Raw genomic sequence first — 26,991 nt, 5'->3', positions numbered from 1 at the left:
CCAAGTTTAATATAAACTGGTTTAATATAAACTGGTTCTGGGCCAGAAATGGTCTCTGCAGAATTACCTGTGTGAGGATATTCTGCTTCTCTTTTCTATCAGAATGGCACCCACCTCAGTGGTTGGCTTTGAGATCTAGAGGAGTCAGCATGTGTGAAAGTGGTGACAAGGACGGGCAGGTTGTGCTCAGTGTCAGCTCTCTATGGAGAGCCATGGAGACCCCTGCCCATCCTCTGGAGAACACAGTGACTTGTGATGCCTGGTGGTGCCTATAATTTCAGGGTGTGCATTGCAATCACCCAGGGATTGTTTATTTTAAATAAATTATGTTTACGTGATTAAAGTGTTTATTTAAAGATCATATAAATCTTGAAATTCATGTTACTTCCCACTCCAGGAGGTGAACCCCAGTCCACCCCAGCTCCTTTTCTCTGCCCTCCTTCCTGGGTAGGGGGGTATATGGGGACATCACCATCACCATCACCATCACCATCACCATCACCATGGGCAAACGCTTCCAGGAAGCCATGCATATTGCTGGCGGAGCTCTCTAGCTCATGGACATCAGCCTGCCTCTGACCCCACTGCTTCGCCTGTCCTTGGAGGCCTCCACTCCCCCTCCAGGCAGGAGCACCTGTCCTGAGCCTGGAGAAGCTCAACCTATGCCTCCTCTATGCTCACGGCCTGAGTCTCATCTGGAACTTGCTCCCAGCCTCCTCATGCTGTGGCCAGGGGAGCCGAACTCTAGGGCAAGGCATTCAATTATGTTCTTCCTGTGATAGGAAGAACTGTGATACCCAGTGACAAAGCAGATTTCTCAGTCTTTGGTTTCCTTCTTCACACACTAAGAGCAAATCTTTTAGCTCAGACACTTTCTGAAAGAGAGATTTATTCCTTTCCCTCTTTTATTAAAAGCTTCTTTCACAAGTTCCAACTTTCTGTCGAATGTGTCAGATTTCTCGATGCATTTCATTTCCACAGGCAGGCCTCCCAGGTTTTGGCCTCTCTCATTTAAGGCATGGTGTCTTTTGCTCCCTCCAAAGAGAACTCCCCAGAAGATGAAGGCTTCCCAAATGACATGCCACCAGGATACCAGGCTGAAGTTGGTCCCAGGCCAGAGGTCTGAGGGCCAGGCCCACCAGTATGTCCACACAGTGACCTAATATGGGGATGGCAATCTGAGTGGTTCCAAGCGCTGGTCAGGCCTCGGCATTCAGCCACAACTGAGTGACATTTGGAGGGGTCAGCCTCCCACAGGGGGAGGAACCTCTACCTTCACAGTCTCTGTCCTGGCTCCTCCACTGGAGGAGATGTCCAGGGGACTCATTTTTCCCTGCACTAAACTCTTGGACAGCCAGGCATCCAAGGGAATCTCTGGCCCTATGCTAAGTTGGGTGGAATTCCTGGACTGTCAAGTGTCTGGTAGCCTCATTCACCCTTTGTTGAGCTGGGGTGGCAGAGCTTCCAGTTGGTCAGGTGTCCAGGGGACTCTTTTGCCCTGTGGTGAGCTGGGTCAGAGGGCTCTGGCTTGAAGGGTTTGCATTCAGCCCATTGTCCAGGAGATTTGTTTATCCTGTGCTGAGCAGGGTTGGAGAATCCCTGGTCCGTTGGTGTCCATGGGGCCTCATCTGCCCTGTGTTGAGCCACGTCCAAGGTCTCCCAGTCACTTGGCTATACAGGGGCTCATTGCCCTGAACTGAGCCTGGTTATAGGGCTCACAAGAGGCTCCCAAACAGCGGAGTCTGTGACACTCACTTTGACCTATGAAATGGACAAATGCATTGCTTGCGGTTGTCTGGGTGGCCAGGGGACTCATTTGTCCTTTGCTGATTGGTAGCAGAGCTTCTGGTCTGCAGCATGTCCAGGGAACTCATTTGCCTCACGCTGAGCAGGGTGGGGTGGCTTCTAGTTGGAGGGCTCCTACTAGCTCAGATATCTGGGGAATTCATTTGGTCCATTCTAACTGGGGTCAAAGTAGTCCTGGTCCCAGAGTGCCCCTTCAGCCTGTTGTCCTGGGGACCCCTTTGCCCTGTGCGAGTTGGTTCAGAGAATTCTCCATCATCAAGGTATCCAGGGAATTATTTTGCTCTGTGCTGAACTGGGTTGGTGGGCTCCTGATGGGCCCAGTGTCTGGAGGACTCCATAGCCCTGTGCTAAATTGATCCAGAGAATTCCCCACTGGCCAGGGGTGGAAGTCACTCAATTGCCTTGTGCTGATTTGGGTCAGAAGGCTAGTGGTTGGCTGAATATATGGGGGATTTGTTCACCCTGTGCTGATCTGGGTCAGTGGGCTCCTGGTCAGTGGGCTCTTGATTGGCCCAGCTAGAAGACATGATGCCTGTGCTCTGCTGAGCTGGAAGGCTCCCAGATGGCTCAGTGTCCAGGCAACTTGTTTTCATCATGCCAAGCTGGGACAGAGGGCCTGTGGTACAAGGGTGCCCAGTGGGCTCACTGTTCTGGAGACATTAGCCCTATGGTGAGTTAGTTCAGAGAATTCTATTGGCCAGGGGTCCAAGGGTCTTGCTTGCCTTGTGCTGACCTGGGTCAACGGGCTTGTCATCAGCCAGGTGTCCAGGGGATTAGTTTACCCTGTACTGAACTGGGTTGGTGGGCAACTTGTGGGCTTAGTGTCTGGGGGGCTCCATAGCCCTGTGCTAAGTTGGTTCAGAGAATTCCTCATTAGCAAAGGATCTCAGGGACTTGTTTGCTTTGTGCTGATGTGGGTCAGAAAGCTTGTGGTCAGCTGGGTGTCCTGGGGATTAGTTCACCAGATAAGATGGATCACAGGGCTCCTGGTTGGCCTAGTATCTAGTAGACTCAATTGCCCAAATGCCCTGTGTCCTGCTGGGTAGAGGGTTCCCAGTTGGAGGGCTCCTGGCTGGCCTAGTATCTAGTGGACTCAATTGCCCAAATGCCCTGTGTTCTGCTACGTTGAGGACTCCCAGTTGTAGGACTCCAAGTTGGCCTAATGTCTAGGCAACTTGTTTATCTTATGCTGAGCTGGGTCAAAGGCCTTTGGTACAAGGGCCCAGTGTGCCCACTATTCTGGGGACTCCTTAGCCCTATGTTGCATTGCTGCAGAGAATGCCCCATCAGCCAGGGGTCTACGGGACTTTGTCACCTGTGATGATCTGGGTCAGGGGATTCTGGCCAGAGGGCTCCTGGTTGGCCCAGCTGGAAGACTTGATTGCCCTGTGCTCTGTTGAGGTGGAGAGCTCCTAGTTAGCCTAGTGTCCAGGCAACTTGTTTGGCCTATGCTGAGTGTGGTCAGAGGATTTGTGGTATGTGGGTGCCCAGTGGGCTCACCGTCCTGGGGACTGGTTAGCCCTCTGCTGACCAGAGGTCTTGGAGAATTTTCCATTGGCCAGGTGTTCAAGGGACTTGGTGGCCATATGCCATATGTGGTGGGCTGGGGGGTCGGGGGAATTAGTTCATCCTGTGATGAGCTGGGTAAGAGGGCTCCTGGTTGGCCTGGTGTCTGGTGGACTCTGTTGCCCTGTGCTCTGCTAAGTTGGAGGGCTCCTGGTTGGCCTAGTGTTCAGGCAACTTGTTGACTCCATGCTGACCTGGGTTAGAGGGCTTTGGGAACAAGGACACCCAGTGAGCCCACTGTCCTTGGAACTGGTTAGGCTTTTGCTAAGTTGGTTCAGAAAATTTCTCATCAGCCAGGGCTCCAGAGGACTGGCTTGCCCTGAAATGATGTGGGTCAAAGGGCTGGTCATTAGCCAGGTGTCCAGGGAATTAGCTGGCTCTGTGCTGAACTGGGTCAGTGGGCTCCTGGGTGGGCCCACTGTCTGGTGGTGTCCATTGTCCTGTATTGAGTTGGTTCAGAGAATTCCTCATTGGTGGAGAGTGCAGGGGACTTGATTGCCTTGTGGCTAATTGGGGTCAGTTAGTTCCTGGTTGAGGGGCTCCTCAGCTGATTGATTGCCCTGTGCTCTGCTGAGTTGGAGAACTCCTTGTACATCCAGGTAACTTTTTTTGTGCCACACTGAGCTGGGTCAGAGGCTGTTACTATGAGGGTGCCCACTGCCCTGGGGACTGGTTAGCACTATGCTGAGTTTGGAGCATTTTCCATCGGTCGGGGGACTTGGTAGCCTTGTCCTCATCCTCATCAAAAAGCCTGCCATCAGCCCGGTGTCCAGGGAATTAGTTTGCCCTGTGCTGAACCGAGCTGGTGAGCTTCTGGTAGGCCCAGGCTCTGGGGGACTCCACAGCGCTGTGCTAAGTTGGTCAGAGAACTCCCCAACGGCCAAGGGTATGGGAGACGGTTCATCTTGTACTGATGGGCTGGAAAGCTTGGCATCACCTGGGTGTCCAGGAGATTCATCCTGTTCATCCTGTGAAGAGCTAGGTCACCGGGCTCCTGGTTGGCTTAGTGTCTGGTGGACTCAAGTGCCCTGTGTTCTGCTGCGTTGAGGGCTCCCAGTTGGAAGGCTCTTGGTAGGCCCAGTGTCTAGGCAACTTGTTTACCCCATGGTGGGCTGGGGCAGAGGGCTTTGGCAGAAGGGGGCCTAGTGGGCTCACTGTTCTGGGGACTTGTTAGCCTTGTACTGAGTTGATTTAGAGAATTACCCATTGTCTGGAGGTCCAGGGGATTTGGTTGCCTAGTGATGATCTAGGTCAATGGCTCGTGGTCAAAGGGCTCTTGGTTGGTCCAGCTGGAAGACTCAATTGTTCTGTGCTCTGTTGATTTGGAGGGCTCCCAGTTGGAGGGCTCCTGGCAAGCCTAGCATCCTGGAGACTTGTTGGCCCACGCTGAGTTGGGTCAGAGACCTCCACATCAGCTATATTTCTGGGAGATTCTTTCAGAGAATCTGTACTGTGGGGTTGGTGTGCTTCCACTTCTACATGTGTCTAGAGGATTAGTTTCTCCTGTGTTGACCCTGGAAACGAAGCTCCAGCTCAGCAGAATGTCCAGGGGATCCTCAGGACATGACACTGGCTTCCCTGTGCTGAGCCAGGTTATGACCCCAGAGGATTAGAGGGGCTCTGCCCGACTGGATGAGGATACGTTAAACTGTGCTTCTCAGAGCCCCCCACATTTTTGCCAAATAGGACTGATTAAGGGGGTGGTCTGGCCAGCCCTGCTGCGGGGCTTGGGTCCAGGTGATGCCCAGTGCTGGTATAAAGACTTACAGGATCCCAGAGGGGCAGAAAGGTAGAAGTGCACATGAAGTGGAGTGAATAGTGTGGGTGAGAGGTTGGGGTAGGACCACTCAGGGAGAAGTTGCCAGTGGCAGGAATGCAGAACCTGGAAGAGAACCCGAGTTGAAGCTGCTGCAACAGAGGGGCCCTCTCTGCCTCCAGCGATGCTTTTGGCAGGTGCTGGACTTTTCTCTCTTTTCTTTTAAGATTTTATTTATTTATTTATGAGAGAGAGAGAGAGAGAGAATGATAGAGAGGCAGAGACATAGGCAGAGGGAGAAGCAGGCTCCCTGCAGGGATCTGATGCAGGACTTGATCCCAGGACCCCAGGATCACGACCTGAGCCAAAGGCAGACACTCAACCACTGAGCCACCCAGGCGTGTTTGGTGCTGGGCTTTTCTAACAGCCAGGGTTCATCCCAATGCCTCCTGTGGGAACCACTGCGCCCCAGCCAATCACCAGGAGGCTCTCAGCTTGGTCTTGTTCATGCGGTCAATCACCAGGAAACTCAGCTGGTCAATCATCAGGTGGCTCTCACCATGGCCCACATGACATCATCACCTGGACTTCATATTTTTAAAGGAAAATATGTTAACTTGTTTTTAGAAGAAACATTACTGTTTGGAATGTATTTATAATAAAGTTCATGGGGCAGCAGCAAGAGTCAATGAGTACAAAGTCAAAGATGTCACTCGGAATCACCATCAGTAATCGTAATAACACCAATCTTAATCAATACATGGGGCATTACACCCCACAAAGGGTCACACTTCAGTAGTAAAGCTAAAATGGCACCAGAGCAAATGTTACTCTAAACTTATCCTAAAAAAAATTTTTTAAAGCCTATAAAATGGTACCTTTTAACAATAAAAAGAATAAGTCTGGCAAGGATGAAGCTGATTCACAAGTAATTTAACTGCTCGCTGAAACAAAATTCAGCCCTCATAATATGGTGATAACAAAATGAAGTGTTTCAACACGTTAACACTCTAAACGCTTAATGTCCAGTGTCCAATGAAACATTACTAAATATCCAAAGAAGCTTGAAAATGGGACTTGAATCATACCCAGGAGAAAATTCAACCAGAGAAAAAAAACAAACCCCAAATGACAGATAAGAATGCTAAAAGAGCCAATTATAAACATGCCCAAGAATTTAAAGGAAAATAAATATAATGAGGAGAGAAAGGGAGACGGTAAAGGAGGATCAAATAGAATTTTGGAAATGAAAAAATAAACCAAATAGGCTTTTAAAAAATTATATGATGCACAAAAAGAAAAAAGATGAATGAGCCTGAAGCTATAGCAACAAAAACTTTCCAAACTGAAGCACAGAGAGACAAGGAGACCAAAAATAAATGGAACAGAGCTTCAGTGACTTGTAGGACGATATAAGAAGGAGGGGAGGTCGAAGAAGGTAATGGCCTTAAAATTTCCCAACTAGAAAAAACTATAAACCCACAGATCCAGGACATTCAATGAACCCCAAGCAGAAAAACATACATGCAGAAACTCATACATGGCATACCATAATGAAGGTGTGGAAGCCAGTGGCAAAGATAAACTCTCAAAAGCAGTCAGAGAACAAAAAGACTTATTATACACAGGGGGAATAAGAGAGCTGCCAAGGTTTCATTAGAAGAAAATGCAAACCAAAAAATGTTGAATGACATCTTTAAAGTTTAGAAAGAAAAAAAAAACACACGTAAATTTAGTATTCTAAATCTAGCAAAAATAAGCAAAATAAAGACATTTTCAGACATATAAAAACAGAGAATTTGCTGTGAGTGGACTTACACCACAAGAAATGTTAAAGGGAGTTCTTCAGGCCAAAGCAACAAAGACTGCAGAAATGGGAAATGGGAAATTATAAATATAATATTACAATTTAAAAATATAAAATATATAACAAATATTTTTTTCTCATTTAAAACTTACCTCTACAGGATAATTGACTTTTTAAGGAAATATAAAAGCAATGCACTGTTGAGCCTGTAATATGTATAAAGTGAAATGTATGACAACAATTACACAAAGGTCAGGAAGAGATATATGGAAATGTATTGTGAGGTTTGTACAGTGAATATATGTGTGTGTGTGTGTGTATGTGTGTGTGAAGTAAAATAATATTTGGTGGCAGACAATGATAAATTAGAGAAACGTGTTGTAAATCCTAGAATAATCACTAGAGCACCCCACCCCCGCAAGAAAAAAGGAAAAATAGAGGGGCGGCTGGGTGGCTCAGTTAGTTAAGTGTCTGCCTTTGGCTCGGGATGATCTGGGGTCCTGGGATCGAACCCCACATCACATCATTGGGCTCCCTGCTCAGGGGGGAGTCTGCTTTTCCCTCTCCCCTGCCCCTCCCCCCACTCTATTCTCTCTTGCTCACTTTGCTTTCTCACTCCCTCAAATAAATTTAAAAAATCTTTAAAAAAGAGGAAAAATAGCTAATAAGTCATCAGTGAAGACAAAAATGGGAATACAAGAAATAAATTCAATAAATCAAAAATAAACAGAAAAAGAAGTGAAAGAAAAGAACAGATAGGACAAAGAAAAACAGCAACATGGTAGACTTAGCGATGATTATGTTCAACATAAATGGTCTAAGGGATCCTCAAAAAAAAGGAGGGGAGCATAACCCCCACCCCAAATTAGGAGGGAAACACGATTTATTTCTATGTGATTCATTTCCCAAATGGACTCATGTCCCTTGATTAAAGCCGAAATGGGATTTCTACATTCAGAGTCAGGCTTGGCTGACAGGTTACCAGGGTAACCTGTAGCTCTGGGAGAGCTACTGTTCCTCCCACTGACTGTGGCTCTGGATAGAAAGTGCTCAGCTATTTGTGTGAGGATTGGATTTGTGTGACCATTTGCAGCTCATGAGAGGAAAATGCTTTCCATACAGTTGCTTTCTGCCCAGGTCAGAGGTGGGAACCATGGGCTCCGGACTCAGGCTATCAGGTTTTAATACTGGCTCCAGCACTCACTGTGTGAATTGATACATGACATCTTTGAGCCTATTTTCTTATCTCCAAAATATGAACACCTCTTGGGCCGCCTGTGTGGCTCAATTGGTTGAGTGTCTGCCTTTGGCACAGGCCAGGATCCCAGGGTCCTGGGATTCAGCCCCTAATTGGGCTCCCTGTTCAGCAGGGAGTTTGTTTCTTCCTCTGCCTCTACCCCTTCCCCCAGCTCATGCTCTCTCTCCCTCTCTCATGCTTTCTCTCTCTCTCTCTCTCTTTCTCTATCTCTCAAATAAAATCTTTAAAAATTTAATTAACTAATTAATTAATTAATTATGAGCATTCATTTTGTAATCCTGTTGGGAAGATGAAACGTGTTCCTAAGAATAAAATGCTTTACAAACTATAGTGAGCCCACACAAAAATGAAAAATAAAAAAAAAAGTATAGTAGGCAACTAACTGATATTAACACACATGATGTTACCCAGTGGACATGGTAACTAATCACAGCCACTGTTTCCCGAACTTTTTTTTTTTTAAGATTTTATTTATTTATGAGAGAATTTATACACACAGAGAGAAAGGCAGAGACACAGGCAGAGGGAGAAGCAGACCCCATGCAGGGAGCCCAACGTGGGACTCGATCCCAGGTCTCCAGGATCACGCCCTGGGCTGAAGGTGGCGCTAAACCGCTGAGCCACGGGGGCTGCCATTTCCCGAACTTTTACTACATGCTGTGCACTGAGCTAAGTAAAAGTTTTTATACACTACCATAAGGAATCCACATAACAAGCCCTCGAAGTATTTATCCTTATTTTAGAAATCATGTTTCAGAGAAGTTAAGTGACCTGTCCATGGTCACACAGCTAGTGGAAGTGTCAGAACTTCTTAGACCTGGACTAGTTTGGGTCTTCTGTGAGTTTATTTACCCCCACATACATTTATTGAGGACCTACTACTCTTAACCACCACGTAACACCGCATCCCTCAACGTTCTATGATTGTCTTTGAGCAAAGAGTCAAAGCTGATAATGCAGGCTTTTGCATCGTAAAGAGACTATGTTCACAATACTATTGATTTATACTTCATTCTTTTCCTAAAAGTCACCGGTGTTATTTGCTTTCCCCAGCAAACAAGAAGAGATGAGGCTTTGCATTCCTCCTCAAGCAGAAAACTGCCTCCTTTGATGGGAAGTTGGAGCAGTACCCAGAGGCCAAGAATCTTCTCTCACATTGGCAAGCCACTGATTGATTAATCACCTGCATCTACCTATTATGCCCCAGGCACATACTATGCTTTGCTTTCCCAAGCAGATTACCTCATTTAATCCTCGCAGCTAGTCTAGGAGGTGCTATTATCATCATCTGCTTTATAAATGAGGAACCTAAGGCATGCAAGATTTCCCTCTGAGGGGCCCGCGTTCAATAATTCACTGTGCTCACAGAGCTGTAGGGTGGCAGAGCTGGGCTTTGAATCCAGGCAACTGCTAGGGCCTGGGTGCTTGCTTCATGTTATTTCTCTCTGTGCTGAGGAGAGTTGAATTTCCTCAGTTAAATGCTCAGAGGATACAATTCTACCTCCTGTCAACGATGCTAGGCCCTACCTACTGGCTACAGCTTGAGGGGTGTCTCCAAAAGACCCTCACCTCCCTCGGTCAGAAAAAAAGCTTAGATGTGGACACAGCAGGAGCTCAGTAAATGTCTGAGGAAGGAAGGGAGAAATACAAGAGAAAAGGAGGGAGGGAGATGAAAGAAGAGAGAATCTGAACAGGATTTCTGAAGGGGGTCCCACCTTCTGCAGCTTTCTCCTCTCTGCCTCCACCGAAGAGCGAACAGACTTGATTTCTAGGGTATGTTTCTTCACCAAGTCTTCCAGCCGCTTCACTAACTGGTCTTTGAGATGTTTCTTCTCCTCTTCTGTCTGATGTTTGATTTTACGAAGGTCTTCTTCATATTGTTGCTTCATATATTCCATCTCCGTATTCGCCTCTTTCTTGGTCTGTAAAAAAAGAAAAAGGCCCTTGTAAACCTGCCAGCATGAGGTGGGGAGCAAGGAATTGCCATTGGTACAACATTTACACGCTGATTTTACAGCATGTAGTACAAGATGCCATAAAGTTCGTAAGACCGTATTTCTCATCTTCGTAAGAGACTTCACTCTATCCACCATCAGCAAAGGGCTCCTTAGAATTGTGTACCTCTGGTCACAGGAGCAGACGTTCCAGCCCACTAGGGCGGTGTCTCAAGAATGCTTTACTTGTTTCAATTTGGAACCAATAGTGGGAGTCCTGTGCAAGTTTCCAGTTTCCCAGGAGCCAATGATAGAAGTTGGGAGAATTTTGCTATATTCCTTAGTAGCCTAATTCCAAGTGGCAAGAAGTTTGCTGGAACTTCACACCCACACATCTACCCCTAAAACCATGGGACCTGCTGCTGCCAAGTGGTTGTCATAGTTGGAGACTGGCCTCTACCCAAAGCTCAATCTGGCAAAGCCTCCTGTGACTTCTCCATTCCCAGGAATGGGTCAGACATTACCTGTACGTCTGGGCCTCCTTTGGTGCACAAACACTCCTTGGGAAGGCTTGGGTCCTGCTGAGGATGAAGACTGCGGCTTTCAAGGTCATTCACCTTCCCTAGGGCTTCCTTCTCTGAAACTAGTTCCGTCTTCATGTCATCTGCAAGTGTAAGTTTTAACATCATTTAAAATGCCCCTGGCCTTGACCTTGTACTCAAGGTCTTCTGCAGCCAGGTACCTATTCTGCTCTTTGACTATTTTGCCCGTCACTGCCTAGTGGACTTCCTGCTCGGTGGCCTTCTGGCCCTCAAGCGCTGTCAAAGTGGTGATTGTCGTCTTTGCTCCTGCAGCATCCTGAGTTCAAACGGTTGCCCTGTTCTAGCTTCTTAAACTAATTATCGTCAAAGCTTTTTGATGGTGCTTTCCATACGTTGAAAAAAACATTGAGCACATTCCTGGATATATATACTTTCGAAAGATTTAAATGCAAAGCATAAGACAAAAAATAAATATAACTAGAAATGCTCATTGTTTTCTTCCCATATTCTCAGGAGGTATCCATGCCCTACTTTTGAAAACACTGCACTAAATCCTCCACATACTCCTGGTTCCAACTCAAACCTCTCCTCCTCCACTCTTTTCCAGCCCATGGTGACTTCTTTCCCGGACACTTCGTTCCCTTGTTGCCTGGGCCACCATATGATACCATATTGCTCTGGGCTGTGAAGTCACTGTCCCATATGCTCCCTAGGGGCAGAGCCCATGTTTTGTGCCTTTGTTACATCTCCTAGTATCAAGCTGATCACACTGTGGGTATTCAAGAACTTTCTGATAAAAGACTCTACTGGAAGGCACTCTGCAGTGGCCTCGAGCTAGTGGCCTTGAGGTAGCCACTTAGCCTTCCTCAGCCTCGTTTCTTCATCTTGACCATGGGGGACACTGATGACACCCGCTCACAGACCTATTGGAAAGACCCAGTAACGAGACTGTGTGAAATCATGGGAAAAATACGAAGTGTTGCTTAAGCATGGATGAAAAGCCAGGGCGGAGAAGTTCGGGCATGTGGTAGGCCCAGGGAAGAAGTATTTGAGGGCAAAAGGTCCCTCTGTATCATGCCTTTTAGCTCTCTGTATTGTGGCAGCTCTGGGAGGCAGCTCACCTGTCCCCTCCTGGACTGAGCTCACCTACCAGGAGTCAGATCACACAGCTCTGCCCCTCGCTCTGCTCCCTCCACGTCTCAAGGCTGCAAGAAGCACCAGCCAACCTGACAGCTGCTCTTCTCTGTGTAAAAAAACCCGTGGTAGTGCATCTCACCAGTTTTCTGGCTCACGGGACGCTCCTGCAGCATCAGTCTGTCTTTGGCAATAGCCAGCTTCTCCCCCAGTTTTTTTGCAGTGCTTTTCAACTCTGAGTTCTCCTGCCGAGCCTCCTTGAGCTGCACATCCAGGTCCTAAAAAGACAGAAAGGGTCTCATTTCTCTGGGGCAGTTCTCTGTGGAGACACGCAATGTGCACAGAACCGGCATCAGATCTGAAAGGTAGGTCAGTGCACAGCGTCAGCTCCTGTCTCTGGAACTCCGTGCCTCCCGTTCATCAGATCCCTACTCATCCTGATGGGCTGTGTGACCTTGGGCATGCTATTTCACTCTTCTGTAGTGAGGATTAAATGTGAGAAAGCGTCTGGGACAGGAAAAATGCTCAAGGATTATTAAGAATATTAGCTGCTGCAACTTTGAGAGATGGGGCTCTGTGAGTGTGTGGGGTGTGTCAGTGGTCTGGCTCCCCACGAAAGCCAAGCCCCAAGGATTTGGGGACAGGCAAGTCGCTCTGGGATGAGCAGGGCTTTAGAATGAGTTAAGAAACATTAGCTGTAGGCCCAGCGAGATTAGCCTCTAAGCCTCTCAATTTCTAGACAAAAACTGTCTTCTTCTCTGGAAACTCTAAGTGTCTAAGCTCTCTGGGGTCAGGGACCTTGTCCGGCTCGCCATGGTCTCCCACCCATAGCCCGGGCCTGGTACGTAGGAAGCACTCCATAAATACATCCTCACAGAATGTACTTGGATGCAAGGGAAATAATAGGAATCACCTGGATAGCTGTCAAGTGCCCTGCACAGTGGCTGACACATAGTAGGTGTTAAAATCAGGGACTGACCCAAAAAATAAAAAAATAAAAAAATAAAATAAAATCAGGGACTGTATTTCTGATCCCAGTGGAAAGCCATCAAGAGACCATGCCTTACCTGAGTCCTTTCTTTCAGCTTCTGGGCATACTTCTTCAAGTCACTTATCTTACGGCCTCGGTGCTCCAGATCCCCCTCCAGCTTCCTGACCTGGGCCTGCAGGGCCGACTCCTGGACCTGGAAGTTCTTGCGGAGGTCCGTCTCCTTCTCCTGCCACTGCCACAGGGCCTCGCTCACCGACTGCTGCATGGCCTGCCGGATGGTCTCGGTGTCCCGCTCATAGGTGGCCTGCAGCTCCTCTGCCTTGCGGGCGTAGTCCTTGCTCAGCTGCTGGTTTTCTGCTCGCAGCCGCTCCACCTCCAGCAGCACCTCCCGCATCTCGTGGCTGTGGCCTGGCTCTCCCTTGGGCTCGGGGCCCTCCTGGGAAAGCCGCCCCCACTGGGGTGCCTCGTGGCTCGTCAGGTGTCGGAGCCTCTTCTCATAGTCAGCCTTGAGCTCCAGCATCTCCTTGGACAGGGTGAGGACCCGCTCAGCGTGCTCGGCCTCCACCCTCAGCTCCCTCTCTTTGGTCTCCAGCCTGCAGGAGGCCGACTGCGCCAGGGCCTCCTGTGTCAGCCTCTTCTGCAGCTCCAGGGCGCTCTCCAGGGCCTCGATGCGCTGGAGCAGGGCCTCCTCCTCCACATGGCCCTGTTCCTGCTGGAGCCTGGCCTTGGTCTCCGCCACGGCATTCTGGAGTTCCTCCTGGTGGGCTTCCCGCAGAGCCTCCATGCTGGCCTCCGCTTCATCCTGGCGGGTATTGAGGGCGTAAATCACCTGCAGGAAAATCCACAGAGCCGGGTGAATGTCTGTGAGGGGCAGCGTGACCAGAGATGCTTCTCCTCCATGCCAGTGACTGAGGCTGATCCCCGGCAGCACCTGAGAAGAGGACTTGTGTGGAAGTGATTTATTGGAAATTGTCCCCAGGAGAAACCTACAAGGAGGCAGGGAGTGGCGGGAGCAAAGTCTAGGCAGTGATAACTCTTAAAAGCCACAGAGGGGAGAGATCTGTGGCAGAGATCCAAAGGGGACCTCTGGAGTGTCAAGGAAATCCAGAAAAGGGTTTAAAGGTTCAATCTGAGGGCGCCTGGGTGGCTCAGTTGGTTAAGCGTCTGCCTGCAACTCAGGTCATGACCCTGGGGTCCTGGGATGGAGTCCCATGTCGGGCTCCATGCTCAGCAAGGAGTCTGCTTCTCCCTCTCCCTCTGTCCTTCCCTGTTTGTGTTCTCTATCTCCCTATCTCTTTCTCAAATAAATAAAAATGAGATCTTTAAAAATAAATAAATAAAAATAAATAAATAAATAAATAAATAAATAAATAAATAAATAAATAAATCTAGCTCCAGTTTGTGAGAGAAAAAAAGAATACTTTGGGACACAAAAACAAACAACCCCCTTAAAAAAAAAAAAACCTAACAAAACATCAGAAAATAGACCTCAACAACATATAAAAAGGATTATATACCATGACCAAGTGGGATCTATCCAAGGAATGCAAAGTTGACTTAACATCTAAAAATCAGTTAATGGAATATACCATATGAACAGACCAAGAGACAAAGCAGCACACAATTGTGTCAACAAACAGAGGAAGAGCCTTTGATCAAGTACACACTCCTTGGTGATAACAACACTCACCCTAGAAATGTATCCACGGTGTAAGACTGCTTCTCCATAACTTTAGGAACAGGATATAGACCTTTATTACTACAGAGAAGAGAATGAGGGAGGTGGGAGCGTGGTGGGGCGCAGGGATCCACCTGAGCAACAAACAGATAGATGTTTAGCCACAGGGAAAAACTACATGTAGGACAGGCATGGGGAAGAAAATCAAGAATTCTGTACTGGACAAATTAAACGTGATTGCCTCCTGGAGATGGCATCAAAGCAAACAGACATTTCTGGAGCTCAGAGGAGGAAGCCTGAGCTAGAGATGAAGGGGATGGGGAATCAGGATGGCTCCATTGTGGCTGCTGTTTGCTTGATGTGAGTCCAGAGTGTATCTGCCTGATGACGGGAATGACCCCAAAGAGAACCCAGAAGGGCCACCCCCAAGAATGAGAATAGATAGTTAAAGTCAAAATGCCTGAAGAGGGGAGCACAGAGAGATGGGTTTTGAGCAGGGAAGACACTGCTCCCTGCTCAGTGGGGAGTCTGCTTCTCCCTCTGTCCCTCTCCCAGCTCCTTCTCTGTCTCTCTCTCTCTCAAATAAATAATATCTTTTATTTATTTATTTTTAAAGATTTCATTTATTTATTCATGAGAGACACACAGAGAGCAAGGCCGAGACACAGGCAGAGGGAGAAGCAGGCTCCATGCAGGGAGCCTGATGCAGGACTCGTTCCTGGAACCCCAGGATCACACCCTGAGCCGAAGGCAGATCGCTGAGCCACCCAGGCATTCTTCTGAAAAGTCTCCACCATACAGTTGCAAATCCTTAACCTTTACGGGTTTGCTATTTTTCCCTTGTTCCTGAGTGTTGTGTACTGAACTGGGCTTGAATTTCATTATCAGTTTCCCACTACTTAGTAAGACTTTACTCATGGCTTTCAAACTGTGTTCCTTGTAGCCCTGAGTTCCTTGATGAGAGACTGAGGGCCATTGTAGGGAACTTGGTGGAGGAAAAGCAGGTGGAAACCCCTCTTGAGTCAGAGAAGAACTGCTTTTACACTGGGGTTATCCTGACATGGAGTTTAGAAAGAATCTAAAAGGTTTCTATTGCTTTAAAACAGTAAAAAATAAAACAAACAAACAAACAAACAAAAACCCTGAAAACAACCACAGGGGCTTAGATGATTATGAGATAAAGTAGACCCATCAGAAACATAATATGAAAGGAAATTTTGGGTAATTGTGTATGTGTGTGTGTGCATAATTAAGAAGCAGTAGTTGAAGAAGGCCAAATGACAGCACTAGAACTATCACCTGTGATACATTTCCTAACAGTTTATCTTGAGACTGCAGAACTCGAGAAAGAGGAACCATATACCCACAATGCTGCCAAAAATCTTATTTTTCACTGTCTACATGTGACATAACTATTAGTGGGTTGTCTGTATTCTTCCCTGAAATGTAGGCTCCATGAGAGAAGATCTTGGTCTTCTTTGTTCATTACTATTCATTCCCAGTGTCTGGATCAAGGTGGATACTCTTAAAATATTTCTTATATGGATGAGTGAATGAAGAAGAGATCAGAGCTCTGTCTTAAACGATGTAGTTGTAAAGGTGTGAGACAGGCTTAACATTTTGTGAATTCTTGGGAGAATAGGCACTGCCTTGAGAATTGTCAATCTAACACTCTGTGAGGGCAAGGACAAGGGAAGGAGTCCCCTTCCCCTCCTAGGAAGACCCTCTCCCCAATGAAATGAAGCTTCTGTCCCCACACTCTTCCCTCTCATCACCCTTGCACACAATTTGGCCATCTTTGGTTTCTATGGCTTCTCATGGCTTGCATCTAGGAGTGTATCTGGAATAAGTGAATGTTGAAACTGGTATCCCACTGGCTGCCATTTGTATTAATAATAAATACTATTTTTCCAGGGTTTACTATGTGCCTAGCCCATAGGTGCTGTAAACATACTCATAATCTCAGAAAATCCTCAGAGCAACGTTGCAAAGTTGGTATTTTTCTCCTCATACTAAGAATGAACATTTGAGGTTCAGAGAAGCTTAGTAACTTTCACAAGGTCATAAGAGACAAGAAATTTTGACTAACTCTGAAGTACATGCTCACAACACGGTACTACACTGCACCTCACTGTCCCATTCAACCGTTTATTCCTTTATGCATTTACTGTTCTTCTCAGAAGTGCCAGGTTCCATGCAGGGCACAGAATATGCTGGTCAATAAAACAACTAAATTTGTGGCCTCAAAAATATTATAATTTAATGGGAGAGTCAAACAAGAATCTGTAAAGTTCCAATATCTTGTAAGTGCTATGAGAGGGATCAGCACCAGTTACTATGGAAACACAGAAGGGGTCTAATAGGAAAGACTTCCAGGAAAAATTAGCCTTGCCTATGCAACTTTGGGGTGACCTATTCCCTTTTACATGCCAACCTTCATATGGGCAAGAACAATATAACTTCTGTGTGTTGTCTCATAGGCACTTGGGAGGAAGTTGAGTGCATCATAAGGTTCATAAGGATTTATGCTTTCTTTCCACAGAGTAGCTGCAGGGTAACAGCTACTGAGCAGAGCACATTTCCTAGCCCCCTTGTATCTATAGGGAACCATATGACTAGTAATTGCCAACGGAATGTAGCCAGAAGTACTGATGTCATCTTGGGGCCAACACTGGGGTTAAGGTGACGAGGAGGGCTAAGAAGTGGGCATGTATCTTCCACAGTCTCATTTTTCCATCTGCAAACTTAATGGACAGGCTGCAAAGACTTTAGAAGAAGGTAAAATACAAGATGGAAGGCACCTGGGTCTGCGATGACTGAACATATCTACCCACCAGGAGCACTGGCATTGATCTTTATATAAGCAAGAAATAAGCTATTGTGTTGGGCCTCTGAATCTTGGCATTTATTTTTTCCAACAGCTGCTATTACCCTAGGAAAACTCACAGGACTCAGCATATAATCATAATCCTATGATTATAGTGAAAAGATATAAAGTAAACTCAACAAAGGGAAAAGATGAATGGGGAGAATGGGTCTGAAGGAAACAAGGCTCAAGCTTCCAAGAGTCCTCCCCCTGTGGGGTTCTTTCCCTGTACACTCTCACAGGACTTGCTTAATTTCCCCTTCAAGGAGTCGTAACAACATTTGTGAAATACTGTTTACCAAAGGAGCTCTTTAAAGACTTAGCAAGGTTTTTAATTGGGGGCTAGTCAGGTTGGCAACTTCTACTGGCAAACCAAAATTGCAGACTCCAAGGAGGAAAGCAAGTGCTCAGCATAAATCACATCGTTTGCATAAACAGTTTAGGCATAGTGAGTCACTCTTAACAGGGTGGTGGGAACCCTCTGGAGATCCAAGTTCCCAGATGCTGAGGACCACTTTGCAAGATGACCACTTGAAGCATAAGCTGTCTCAGGCCTGCTATGTTAACTCTTTCTGCACACCTAATACCCAACTGATAAAGATTCTCTTCAGTAGAGATGGCTTGTGTCATGAGTAAATCTGAACTTAAATGAAGTTTTCATAGTGAAGAATAAAACACCCTTGAAAAGGTTATTCCTTGAAATTTGGCATAGGTGATTCCATGAAGGATAAAATCAACTACTGGTGTTGGTGGTGATCTGGGAGAAAGGAGTTCCAACATGCACCTTTATCTATAGAACAGAAAACTCAGTTGAAGATCCTGTATATCATGATACCACAAAATCACTCAATGAAGAAAGAACCCAAATGTTGCACCCATTTGAATAAGAGCCACTGTCCTCAGGGTTTTGAGGACTATAACCATTTCCAGCATTTGCTCATGTGAGTCTGCTCTGTCTTGTGGAAACTCTCCCCACATGCACACCCTTGAATTAACACAACATCAGAGGTAGCAGAGAAGGTATCACACTGTGGGTGAGTATACAGTGTCTGAGGGTACACTGGCTATGCATATTTACTCATGTTGTCTTGCAATTAAAAGTCCCCAAATAAACCCCAGAAGTGGTCTGCTCCAATTGTTGTTTGGCCAAGATCCAGTTACAGGGCTCCTACTGTTCAAGGAGTGCCAGAACCACTTCACTTTCCCCTGATGCCCTTACCCAGAAGGTTACTCCAAAGATCTTGTGTACACAACCAAGAAAGTATACTATGTTATATCTCAACTCATATTATGTTCCTCACCGGCTTATATGTACATACATGATTTTTTTACTTAACAATAGATCTTGGACGTTATATAATTCTGTACATAAAGAGATGCCTCATTTTTAGTTTTGGCTGCTTCATACGCCATTGTATGGATGTGCTATAATTTATTTTTCTGCTCCTTGCTGATAGACATTAAGTTGTGACTCCATGGAAGATTATTCATATGTTTTTATTTCACTGTTATGAAGCAAACATCTTTTCATTTTTCCATTCCTGCCAGTAAGCTTGAGATCTGCTTTTTACTTAGGAAATTCCAGAGCTTGGCCTTCAAAAAAACTCAGGTCTTCATAGTTAATACAGAATCCTAGTGAAGAGATGGAAGAAGAGTCCCCTCTCCCTATGGGAGGAGAAAGAGATGCCATTTTGTGTCATAAAACTAAGTCAGAGAATTTTGGGAACATTCAAAAGCATCAGACTTGTCTTCCCGTGTGGCATGGAGACGTGTATGAATGTTCATGGCTGTGAACCCCTGAGGCGACTCCACTGGGACATCCCACCCACTTTCAAGACATCCTCTTCTTTTTCTACCCTTTCCACTTCCTCACGCTTGCAAATTTGCTCTCTGAGCTTGACCTTTCTTTCTTCTCCTGGTCCAATAGTCTGTTTTCATTTTAACTCTACCTCTCCTGCCTTTTTAACCCTGGATCCCACGGCCAATCATCTCAGCTACCTTCTTTCTAACATCCTCAAACCCTCTGTCCATCTTATCTTTAGCTTCACATACTTGGTATTCAAAACAGCATATCAACCCAACCACTGCAGCTCTTGTAAAATGCAATTAAGAGTGTCAATCTCTGAATCACTATATTGTACACCTGAAACTAATATAACACTGTATGTTAACTAACTGGAATTTAAATTAAAAACTTAAGAAAGAGAAAAAGAAACTTGATCAGTATGGATTTGAGGCTGTCCAGAACATAAAATTTGACCTTGTTAGACTGAAAAAAAAAAGAAAAAAAGAAAGATGCCTAACTTCATCTGTGCCCTCCATGCTGATACCTTTAATCGATACGTCTCACAGTCGTCCTCCATCCCTTTTCCCAACGGAGGCTATTTCAATTCTCTACCATGTTTCATAGGCCACATCTGCAATTCTTGGTCCATTCCTACTCTCCTCCCCTACAGTGTTGTCTCTTGTTTTTTGGAGGAGGGATAATTAAGAGCTTGGGCGCCAGGGCTAGTCAACCTTAGTTGGAGTTCCAGCTTCACCATCTCCTACCTGGTGATCTTGGGCAGGTAATCAACCTCTCCAGAGCTCAATTTCTTAACAGCAAAATGACGTTAACAAAAGTATCAACCTCCTAGGGCTATCCTGAGAGCTACATAAGATAATGCACAGAAATACCAGATACACAATAACTGTGTGATTAATGTACCTGCCATCCAGAGGAAAAAAAGACTTGGATTATTAATCATGAGCTGGGAAAAAGCCAGAGTATTTGGCAGTATTTAGTGCAGTGTTGGGGCAGAAGCAGAGTGGTGCAGTTAAAGAGAGAATGGAAGGCCCAGAAGGGGAGGTGATGGACAGGAGCCATTCTTCCCCAAAGCCACTTGTGAAGGGAAGTAAGATAGATGGACAAAGAGGATCAAAGTAAGTGGGAGTGGGAGGCACTAGAGAAAGGCACACGAGAAGAATTTAAAAGAAAGGAAAGGATACAAGACAAATAAATGTTTTATTTGAAACTATTGGAAAAAAAGCATAAGGAATTTCTCCTTCTGTATAAAGCGTCCTTTAGCTCCCTATAGACAGTAGAGACATCTCATTCACCTTTCTCCCAGGGCACTGTGCACCACTTGATTGTTATGGCCCTTTCATGTCACATCATGGACACTTAGGTGCTCAGTGTTCAAGTCACATGTGAGCTTCATCAGAGTAGGGACGTCAGGGACCATCAGCAGGACCCTTTCTATATTACAGGGTCCCAAGCACCTAGTACAATGCCTGGCCTGATGTGAATTCTCAGAGTGTTTACTGGTAAATAGAAGGAGGACTTTGTAAGGGGCGGTGAGAGATTGAAAGAATAGGGTTCGGGAAAGGAGACCTGCAGGAGCAGAGGCCCTGGAAGTGGGAACACACAGGAAGCAGAGATAACAATGAAAAGGCTAGGCTTGGAGTCTTTCTTGCAGTGCAGATCCTGTTTGTCATTTGATGTATGGAACCAGATGATATTTGCTAGCGGTCTGACCTTGAACGTGCTATCTTGCTGGGTCTGTTTCCTCCTTTGTAAAAGGGGGCGGGGTGGAATAAAGTTCCTGCTTTATAGGTTATTGAAGAATTAAATAAGATACTGCCGGGATCCCTGGGTGGCGCAGCGGTTTAGCGCCTGCCTTTGGCCCAGGGCGCGATCCTGGAGACCCGGGATCGAATCCCACGTCGGGCTCCCTGCATGGAGCCTGCTTCTCCCTCTGCCTGTGTCTCTGCCTCTCTCTCTCTCTCTCTCTCTCTGTGTGACTATCATAAATAAATAAAAATTAAAAAAAAAAAAAAAAAAAAAAAAAAAAATAAGATACTGCCATACGGTATGTTGCATGGTGCCTGGCTCACAGTAACTGATGCAGGAAAGATGTTGGGGTTTGGGGCTGATGGCCAAGAAAATTCTTGAGACGTGTTTGGTGCAAAAAGGTGGTTTTATTTAAACATGGGGATAGGACCCCTGGGCAGAAAGAGCTGCCCTGGGGTCATGAGGAGTGGCCCATTATATACTTTCAAGTTGGGGGAGGTTAGGGATAGCATTAGTCTCTAAGAAATTTTGGAGGGATGCCTGAGCGGCTAAGTGGTTGAGCATCTGCCTTTGGCTCAGGGCGTGATCCCGGATTCTCGGGTTTGAGTCCCACATCAGGCTCCTTGCATGGAGCCTGCTTCTCCCTCTGCCTGTGTCTCTGCCTCTCTCTCTCTCTCATGAATAAATAAAACCTTAAAAAAAAAAAAAAGAAATTTTGGAAGCAAGGTTTCCAGGGGGAAACCTAAGGGATTTCCCTTGAGGGGGGCCAGTTATTGTTAGGAAAAGGTCATTTATTACTGTCTAATGAAACCCTAGTCATGAGACCCTTCAGATATATATCAGGGTCTTCTGCTTGGGAGATGACTGCCAACAAGTATCTTGGGAGGTAGAAATAAAGGAAGTTTCCAAAGGAATTTTTATATGTTAAAGTAGATTTACAGGATCCCGAGATTGCCTTTTGCCCTTAGCAAAGTATTAACATCAAGGCAGCTGATTTCCTAGAGGAATGTCACTCTGCCTGTTTCAAGGACTTGTCAGAGAGCTGTAGGTAGTAAGGAAATTTCATTTTTCTTTTGCCTTTGCTTCCTATACCAGTAAGCACTCGATGAGACCCAGCTGTTCCTATCATGGTTGTCCATAGGGCACTTTAGGCCAGAAAGAAGTCTCTGTGGCAATGGCATTTCTCTTAAGGAAGGTGATACGGTAGGAGCAATGGGTTCGCTGGAGTGACAGGGACCTAGATTTACCTTCCTTGCAACAGAGATTGCTGGTGTGCCCAGTATCTGTTTCTCTCCTTCATCCTTAAAAATAGAAGCCCTAATTTTTCCATGGGCAGTACGCCCCATCTCTCAGCTTCCCTTCCAGCTCTGAGCAGCCATGTGACCAAGTTTTGCCCAGCTGGATATAAGTAGACGTGTCATTCCTTTCTTCCAGGATAAATCCCCTCTATTCCTGAGCAGTTCCACGTAGTGGATGCCAGGGACAAAGGCTGGTACGACAATGAGGTTAGAGGAGCCGGGGTCTCCGATGCCAAGGAAGGCCTTGCCAGCCCTGGATTGATTCCAATTGGACTGCATTTGGGTTTTCTGTCACTCTCAGACAAACTTAATTCTGTTTGATATATATACTTTCTGATTCTTATCTTTTTAAAATTGCTCAAGTTACTTAACTTTTCAGATCCTCAGTTTCTTGCCTTTAAAATAGACCTTTTTTTTTTTTTTTAAGGATCTAATAGGATTACATCTCTGAGGTGTCTGGCACATAGTAGGTACTCATTAAATGTTTCTTCTTCCTCTCTTCTCACGCTCTGCCCTCAGAAAGAAGCATCCTCTTTTTTTTTTTTTTTTTTTTTTTTTGACATACAATCTGCTCCTCCCGCCCTCTATGACTACAATTGTGGAGCACAACTGGCACAGACACACCCTTTCTCTGGGCTTGGTGCTTTGCTTTCTTTCACTTACCACCTACTCAACTGAAACATCAAAGGACTGGCCCCAGCTTCACTTATAAATCCACCTCCTCAGTAGGAGGCCGACTTCAGAATCCATCAGGGGATGTGAATAATTCAACAGCCAAGAGAAATACTGAGCCAGTTTGAAAGTCTTCGCAAGGGCTTTAGAAATCCACTGCTAATGGTCTGATTTCAGAGAAAATTTCAGCAGATGGCCTGTGGGGGTCTTAGAGGTTGAGAATTGTAGGTTTAACAAAGTTATAATTGATGTATTATGTGCATGAGATCTTGAAGAAAAGTTATCCATCAAGTCTGGCAGCGGGAGTCAGAAGTGAAATAAAAAAGGAAGAAAAGAAAGAATATTTATTGAGTGCCCAGAGTGTAAGCTTCACTGGGCCGGGTAATTGACATAGGGCTTTTCAATTAATCTTCTAATGATTCTACAAAGTGAACATTCTCATGCTTATCCCTATTCTAAGATGAGGAAATTGACCCTGGGTGGCCTAACTCAACATGTAGAGGTGACATAGCATGGTGCTCGCAAGGAGGCTATACAGCCTACTAGGCTGGGTTCTAGCTTCATCTCTTTCTAGCTCTGTGACCTCAAGGATGTGATTGAACCTCTCTGATTCTCAGTCACCTCACCTATGACATGGAGAAAACAATACCTCATAGATTTGCCTGAACATTAAAATGACATAATAAACCAAAACCCTAGCAGCATTCTTAGCACACGGTAAACACTCAAGAAATGCTGTTATTAATTTTTATTATTTATATTGCTGCCAAAAGTCATTGAGCTAAAAAGCGAGGGTGCTAGGATGTAAACCCAAATCCTTCTGGATCCCATATTAAAAGAAATAGAATCATAACCGTAGTTAGAAAAGAGCTGGTAATATTCGCCTTTCAAGATTTTTTGCATTTACTTCATTTTGGAGAATTTACCAGACATGGTGCTGAGCACTGGAGAAACAGAAGAAACAAAATTGTTCTGTTTAGGAACTTATATCAGATATGGTGGATTGTATTATTTGTCCATTTTTCCCCCTTCCCTCCCCTTCCTGGTCATGGCCTGCCCAGTCTGTGGACCTCATTTACTTTTCTTCCCTGCTGGGACTGGCTTATAGCTTGCTTTGATAGAATTTGAGTGGACTTGTTGCAAACAGAGGCTTTAAAGGTGTTTGTGTTTTTGCTTCCCCTCTTGTGCTTCTACACTCTGCCACTAGAAGAGTACGTGCAGGGCAGCCACAGTTCCAGAATGAGAGACACGTGGAATAGTCCAGACCCCAACTCAAAGCCTGGCCCTCTCCTGGCTCAGTCAAGCCCGGCAGAGAGTCGCTGAACAGCAGCCAATCTGAAATGAAATAAATCGGTTGTTGTAGGCCACAGAGATTTTAGGGTTGTTTATAACACAGCATTATTGCTGAAAAATACAAAGAGAGGGAGAGAAGTAAGCCAACTAGTACATTTAGAAGTATCTGAGGTGCTTTGCTAGCAGGCTGCAGGGGCTCAGGGAAAGGCACTGGAAGCAAGGATCACACTGCTCCAGTAACTCTCCTCCTTCTTTCTGGCACCATCATTAATGAGTCACTCCTATCAATGTATAGTATAAATGTGCTGATTTTTATCATTAACAAAAATCCTTCTTAATCTCATTTTTCTGCACCCCTTTATAAAGACTTCTCAAGTGCTTTCTTTATATGTGTTGTCACTAATTCCCCACATCCTCTTCTCTCTTGAACCCTCTCCAATCAGGCTTTCAACCTGACCAACCCACAAAAACAACACCGTTTCACCAATGGTTTCCAAGTTGCTAAACAACAGACGATTCTTAGTCTCCTATGTTCACCTTTTCAGTAGCTTTTGATATAAGAAATCACTCCCTCCTCCTCAGAACAGTCTTCAGTTGGCTTCCAGAATACATCACCCTCTTCCTGACCACTGGCTGCTCCTCATCTGGCTAGTTTCTCTTTATATCTCATCCTTCAAATAGAGTTCTCAGACTCTCTCTTCTCTACAAACATTCCCTTGGAATCTTATCCAACCTCATTACTCTTTGCATGCTTATTTGCTAATGATTCCCAAATTTGTATGTCTAGGCTGGGCCCATTAGCTGAATGTTAGACTCAGGTGTCCCATCGCTTACCAATATCTCCACTTGGATATCTAACATAAATCTCAAATTGAATTCTGGATTTTCCCCCTCAAAACCTGCTCTTCCCTCAATTTTCTCCAACCCCCTTCTTCCAGTTGCTTAGGTCAAATTTTGGAGTTGACCAACAAGTGCATGAAAAGACATTCAACACAACTTCACTGATCATTAGGGAAATGCAAATCAAAACTACAATGAGAGGGATGCCTGGGTGGCTCAGCAGTTGAGCATCTGCCTTTGGCTCAGGGCGTGGTCCTGGAGTCCCAGGATCAAGTCCCACATCAGGCTCCCTGCATGGAGCCTGCTTTTCTCTCTGCCTATGTCCCTGCCTCTCTTTCTGTGTCTCTCATGAAAAAATAAATAAAATCTTTAAAAAAATAAATAAAAGGTATAAAGTTTCAGTTTAGGAAGATAAAAAAGTTCTAGAGATAGTGGTAATGGTTGCACAATGTGAATCTACTTATTTTTATTTTATTTTATTTATTCATTTGACAGAGAGAGCAAGAGTACAAGCAGGGGAGCAACAGACCTCCCATGCGGTGCTCAATCCCAGGACCCTGGGATCATGATCTGAGCCAAAGGCAGAAGCCCAACCGACTGAGCCACCCAGACACCCCAGTGTGAATGTACTTAAATGCCACTGAACTGTACATTTAAAAATGATAAATTTTATGTTATTTATATTTTACAACAATAAAAAATAGTTTAAAAATTTTGGAGTCATCCTTGGTTCAAATATGTGTCTCACATCCCATATCCTCAGCTAATCCTAAATCTGTTCACTTCTCACCATCTCATCCTCCCCTTAACCTGAGTCATGAGCACCTCCCATCTAAACCACTACAATGGCCTCCCAACCCTTGCTTCCACCTTTCCCCTACAGTCGGCTAAACGTCAGCCAAATCATGTCCCTCAAAACCCTCCCCTAACTCTCCAGCAAACACTCAGGAAAAGTCAGGGCCTTACAATAGGCAAAAGAGGGTTACAAGACCTGGCTCCCCATGATCTTCCTGAGCTTACTTCATCCTCTTTCTAGATCAGCCCACTTCCACTGCACTGAAATCCTTGCCATGACTCACTCATGCCAAATACATTTGCTCTGTATCTCCGCATACATCGTGGCCTTTTGAGGATTAGCCTTCTCCCATCAGACATCTATGGCTTTGGGCTCCTGCTCATCCACCACCTTATCAGCGACACCTGTCCTGATTACTCCAAATCCATGCCCGTATCTTTTCCTGCTTTATTTTTCTCCATGTCACCTTCATCTGATATAATATATATTTAACACGTTAATTTTTTTTATTTGCTTATTTGTCTCCCTCTCTAGAAAATGAATTGAATACAGGGATTTCTGTCTGTCAAGTCCACTACTACATCCCAGAACAGTGCCTGACATGTGCAAAGGACTCTGTAAATATTTGTTGAATGAAGGACATCTCTCTTTATCCTAGCAGAAAGGCATGAGCACAGAGGATTCTTGTGTTAAGTTTAAAAAGGTGAAGGGTTGTCAGTCAAGTGATCATAAAGGGCTAAGGAAAATACAGGTGGGGGGTTCTGGGAACAGGAGGAGCACAAAGGGTGACACAGAGTAGATTGGGAGGGGACAGGCAAGGGGAGCCCTCATGGGGAGGGGCGTTAGCAGAAAGGGGAGGACAGAGTGACACGATGCCGGACAGGCAGGCAGGGCTTGGACCCTCAAGGGTCCAGCATCCATGTCAAGGAGTCGAGACTGTCTTGTCTGCACAACACATGGTGATCACCCAGATTCCCATAGGGCCTTGCCCCAGAAAGCTTGGTGTGTAGGTCGTGGGGTGCCATGGGGGAATAGGGTGAGGTGGGGGGTGCAGGGCTTTGCACATTCAGTTGCTGAGTCCTCAGACCCTGAAAGCAGATGTGTGCTTGCTTCGGGGAACTACAGTTTATGTGTCTTGCGGGAAGCTTTTCTCAGAAGATTCTCCCTTTGGAATATGAGGAATAAAACACAAAACAACACA

The 26,991-nt window shown here is 45.6% G+C and overlaps 1 protein-coding gene across 2 annotated transcripts in view; it reads right to left on the bottom strand.

Moving 5' to 3' along the window:
* The window catches only part of FAM184B (family with sequence similarity 184 member B), a 132,643-nt gene that overhangs the window by 57,470 nt on the left and 48,182 nt on the right, over positions 1-26,991 (bottom strand). For both annotated transcript variants that reach the window (XR_012020230.1, XM_072804681.1), the window contains exons 2-5: positions 12,871-13,623; positions 11,946-12,081; positions 10,652-10,791; positions 9,909-10,115 (exon numbers count right to left, since the gene is read on the bottom strand). Coding sequence is in view for 1 of the 2 variants with exons in the window: in XM_072804681.1 (XP_072660782.1) it covers positions 9,909-10,115; positions 10,652-10,791; positions 11,946-12,081; positions 12,871-13,623 (1,236 nt within the window). In the remaining variant the exon portion in view is untranslated. The remainder of the gene's footprint in view (positions 1-9,908; positions 10,116-10,651; positions 10,792-11,945; positions 12,082-12,870; positions 13,624-26,991) is intronic.

Source organism: Canis lupus, chromosome 2 (assembly GCF_048164855.1).
Source record: "Canis lupus baileyi chromosome 2, mCanLup2.hap1, whole genome shotgun sequence".
NCBI classification, from domain to species: Eukaryota; Metazoa; Chordata; class Mammalia; order Carnivora; family Canidae; genus Canis; species Canis lupus.
The sequence above is the reverse complement of the archived record's forward strand: the minus strand, read 5'-3'. Positions and strand labels throughout refer to the sequence as shown.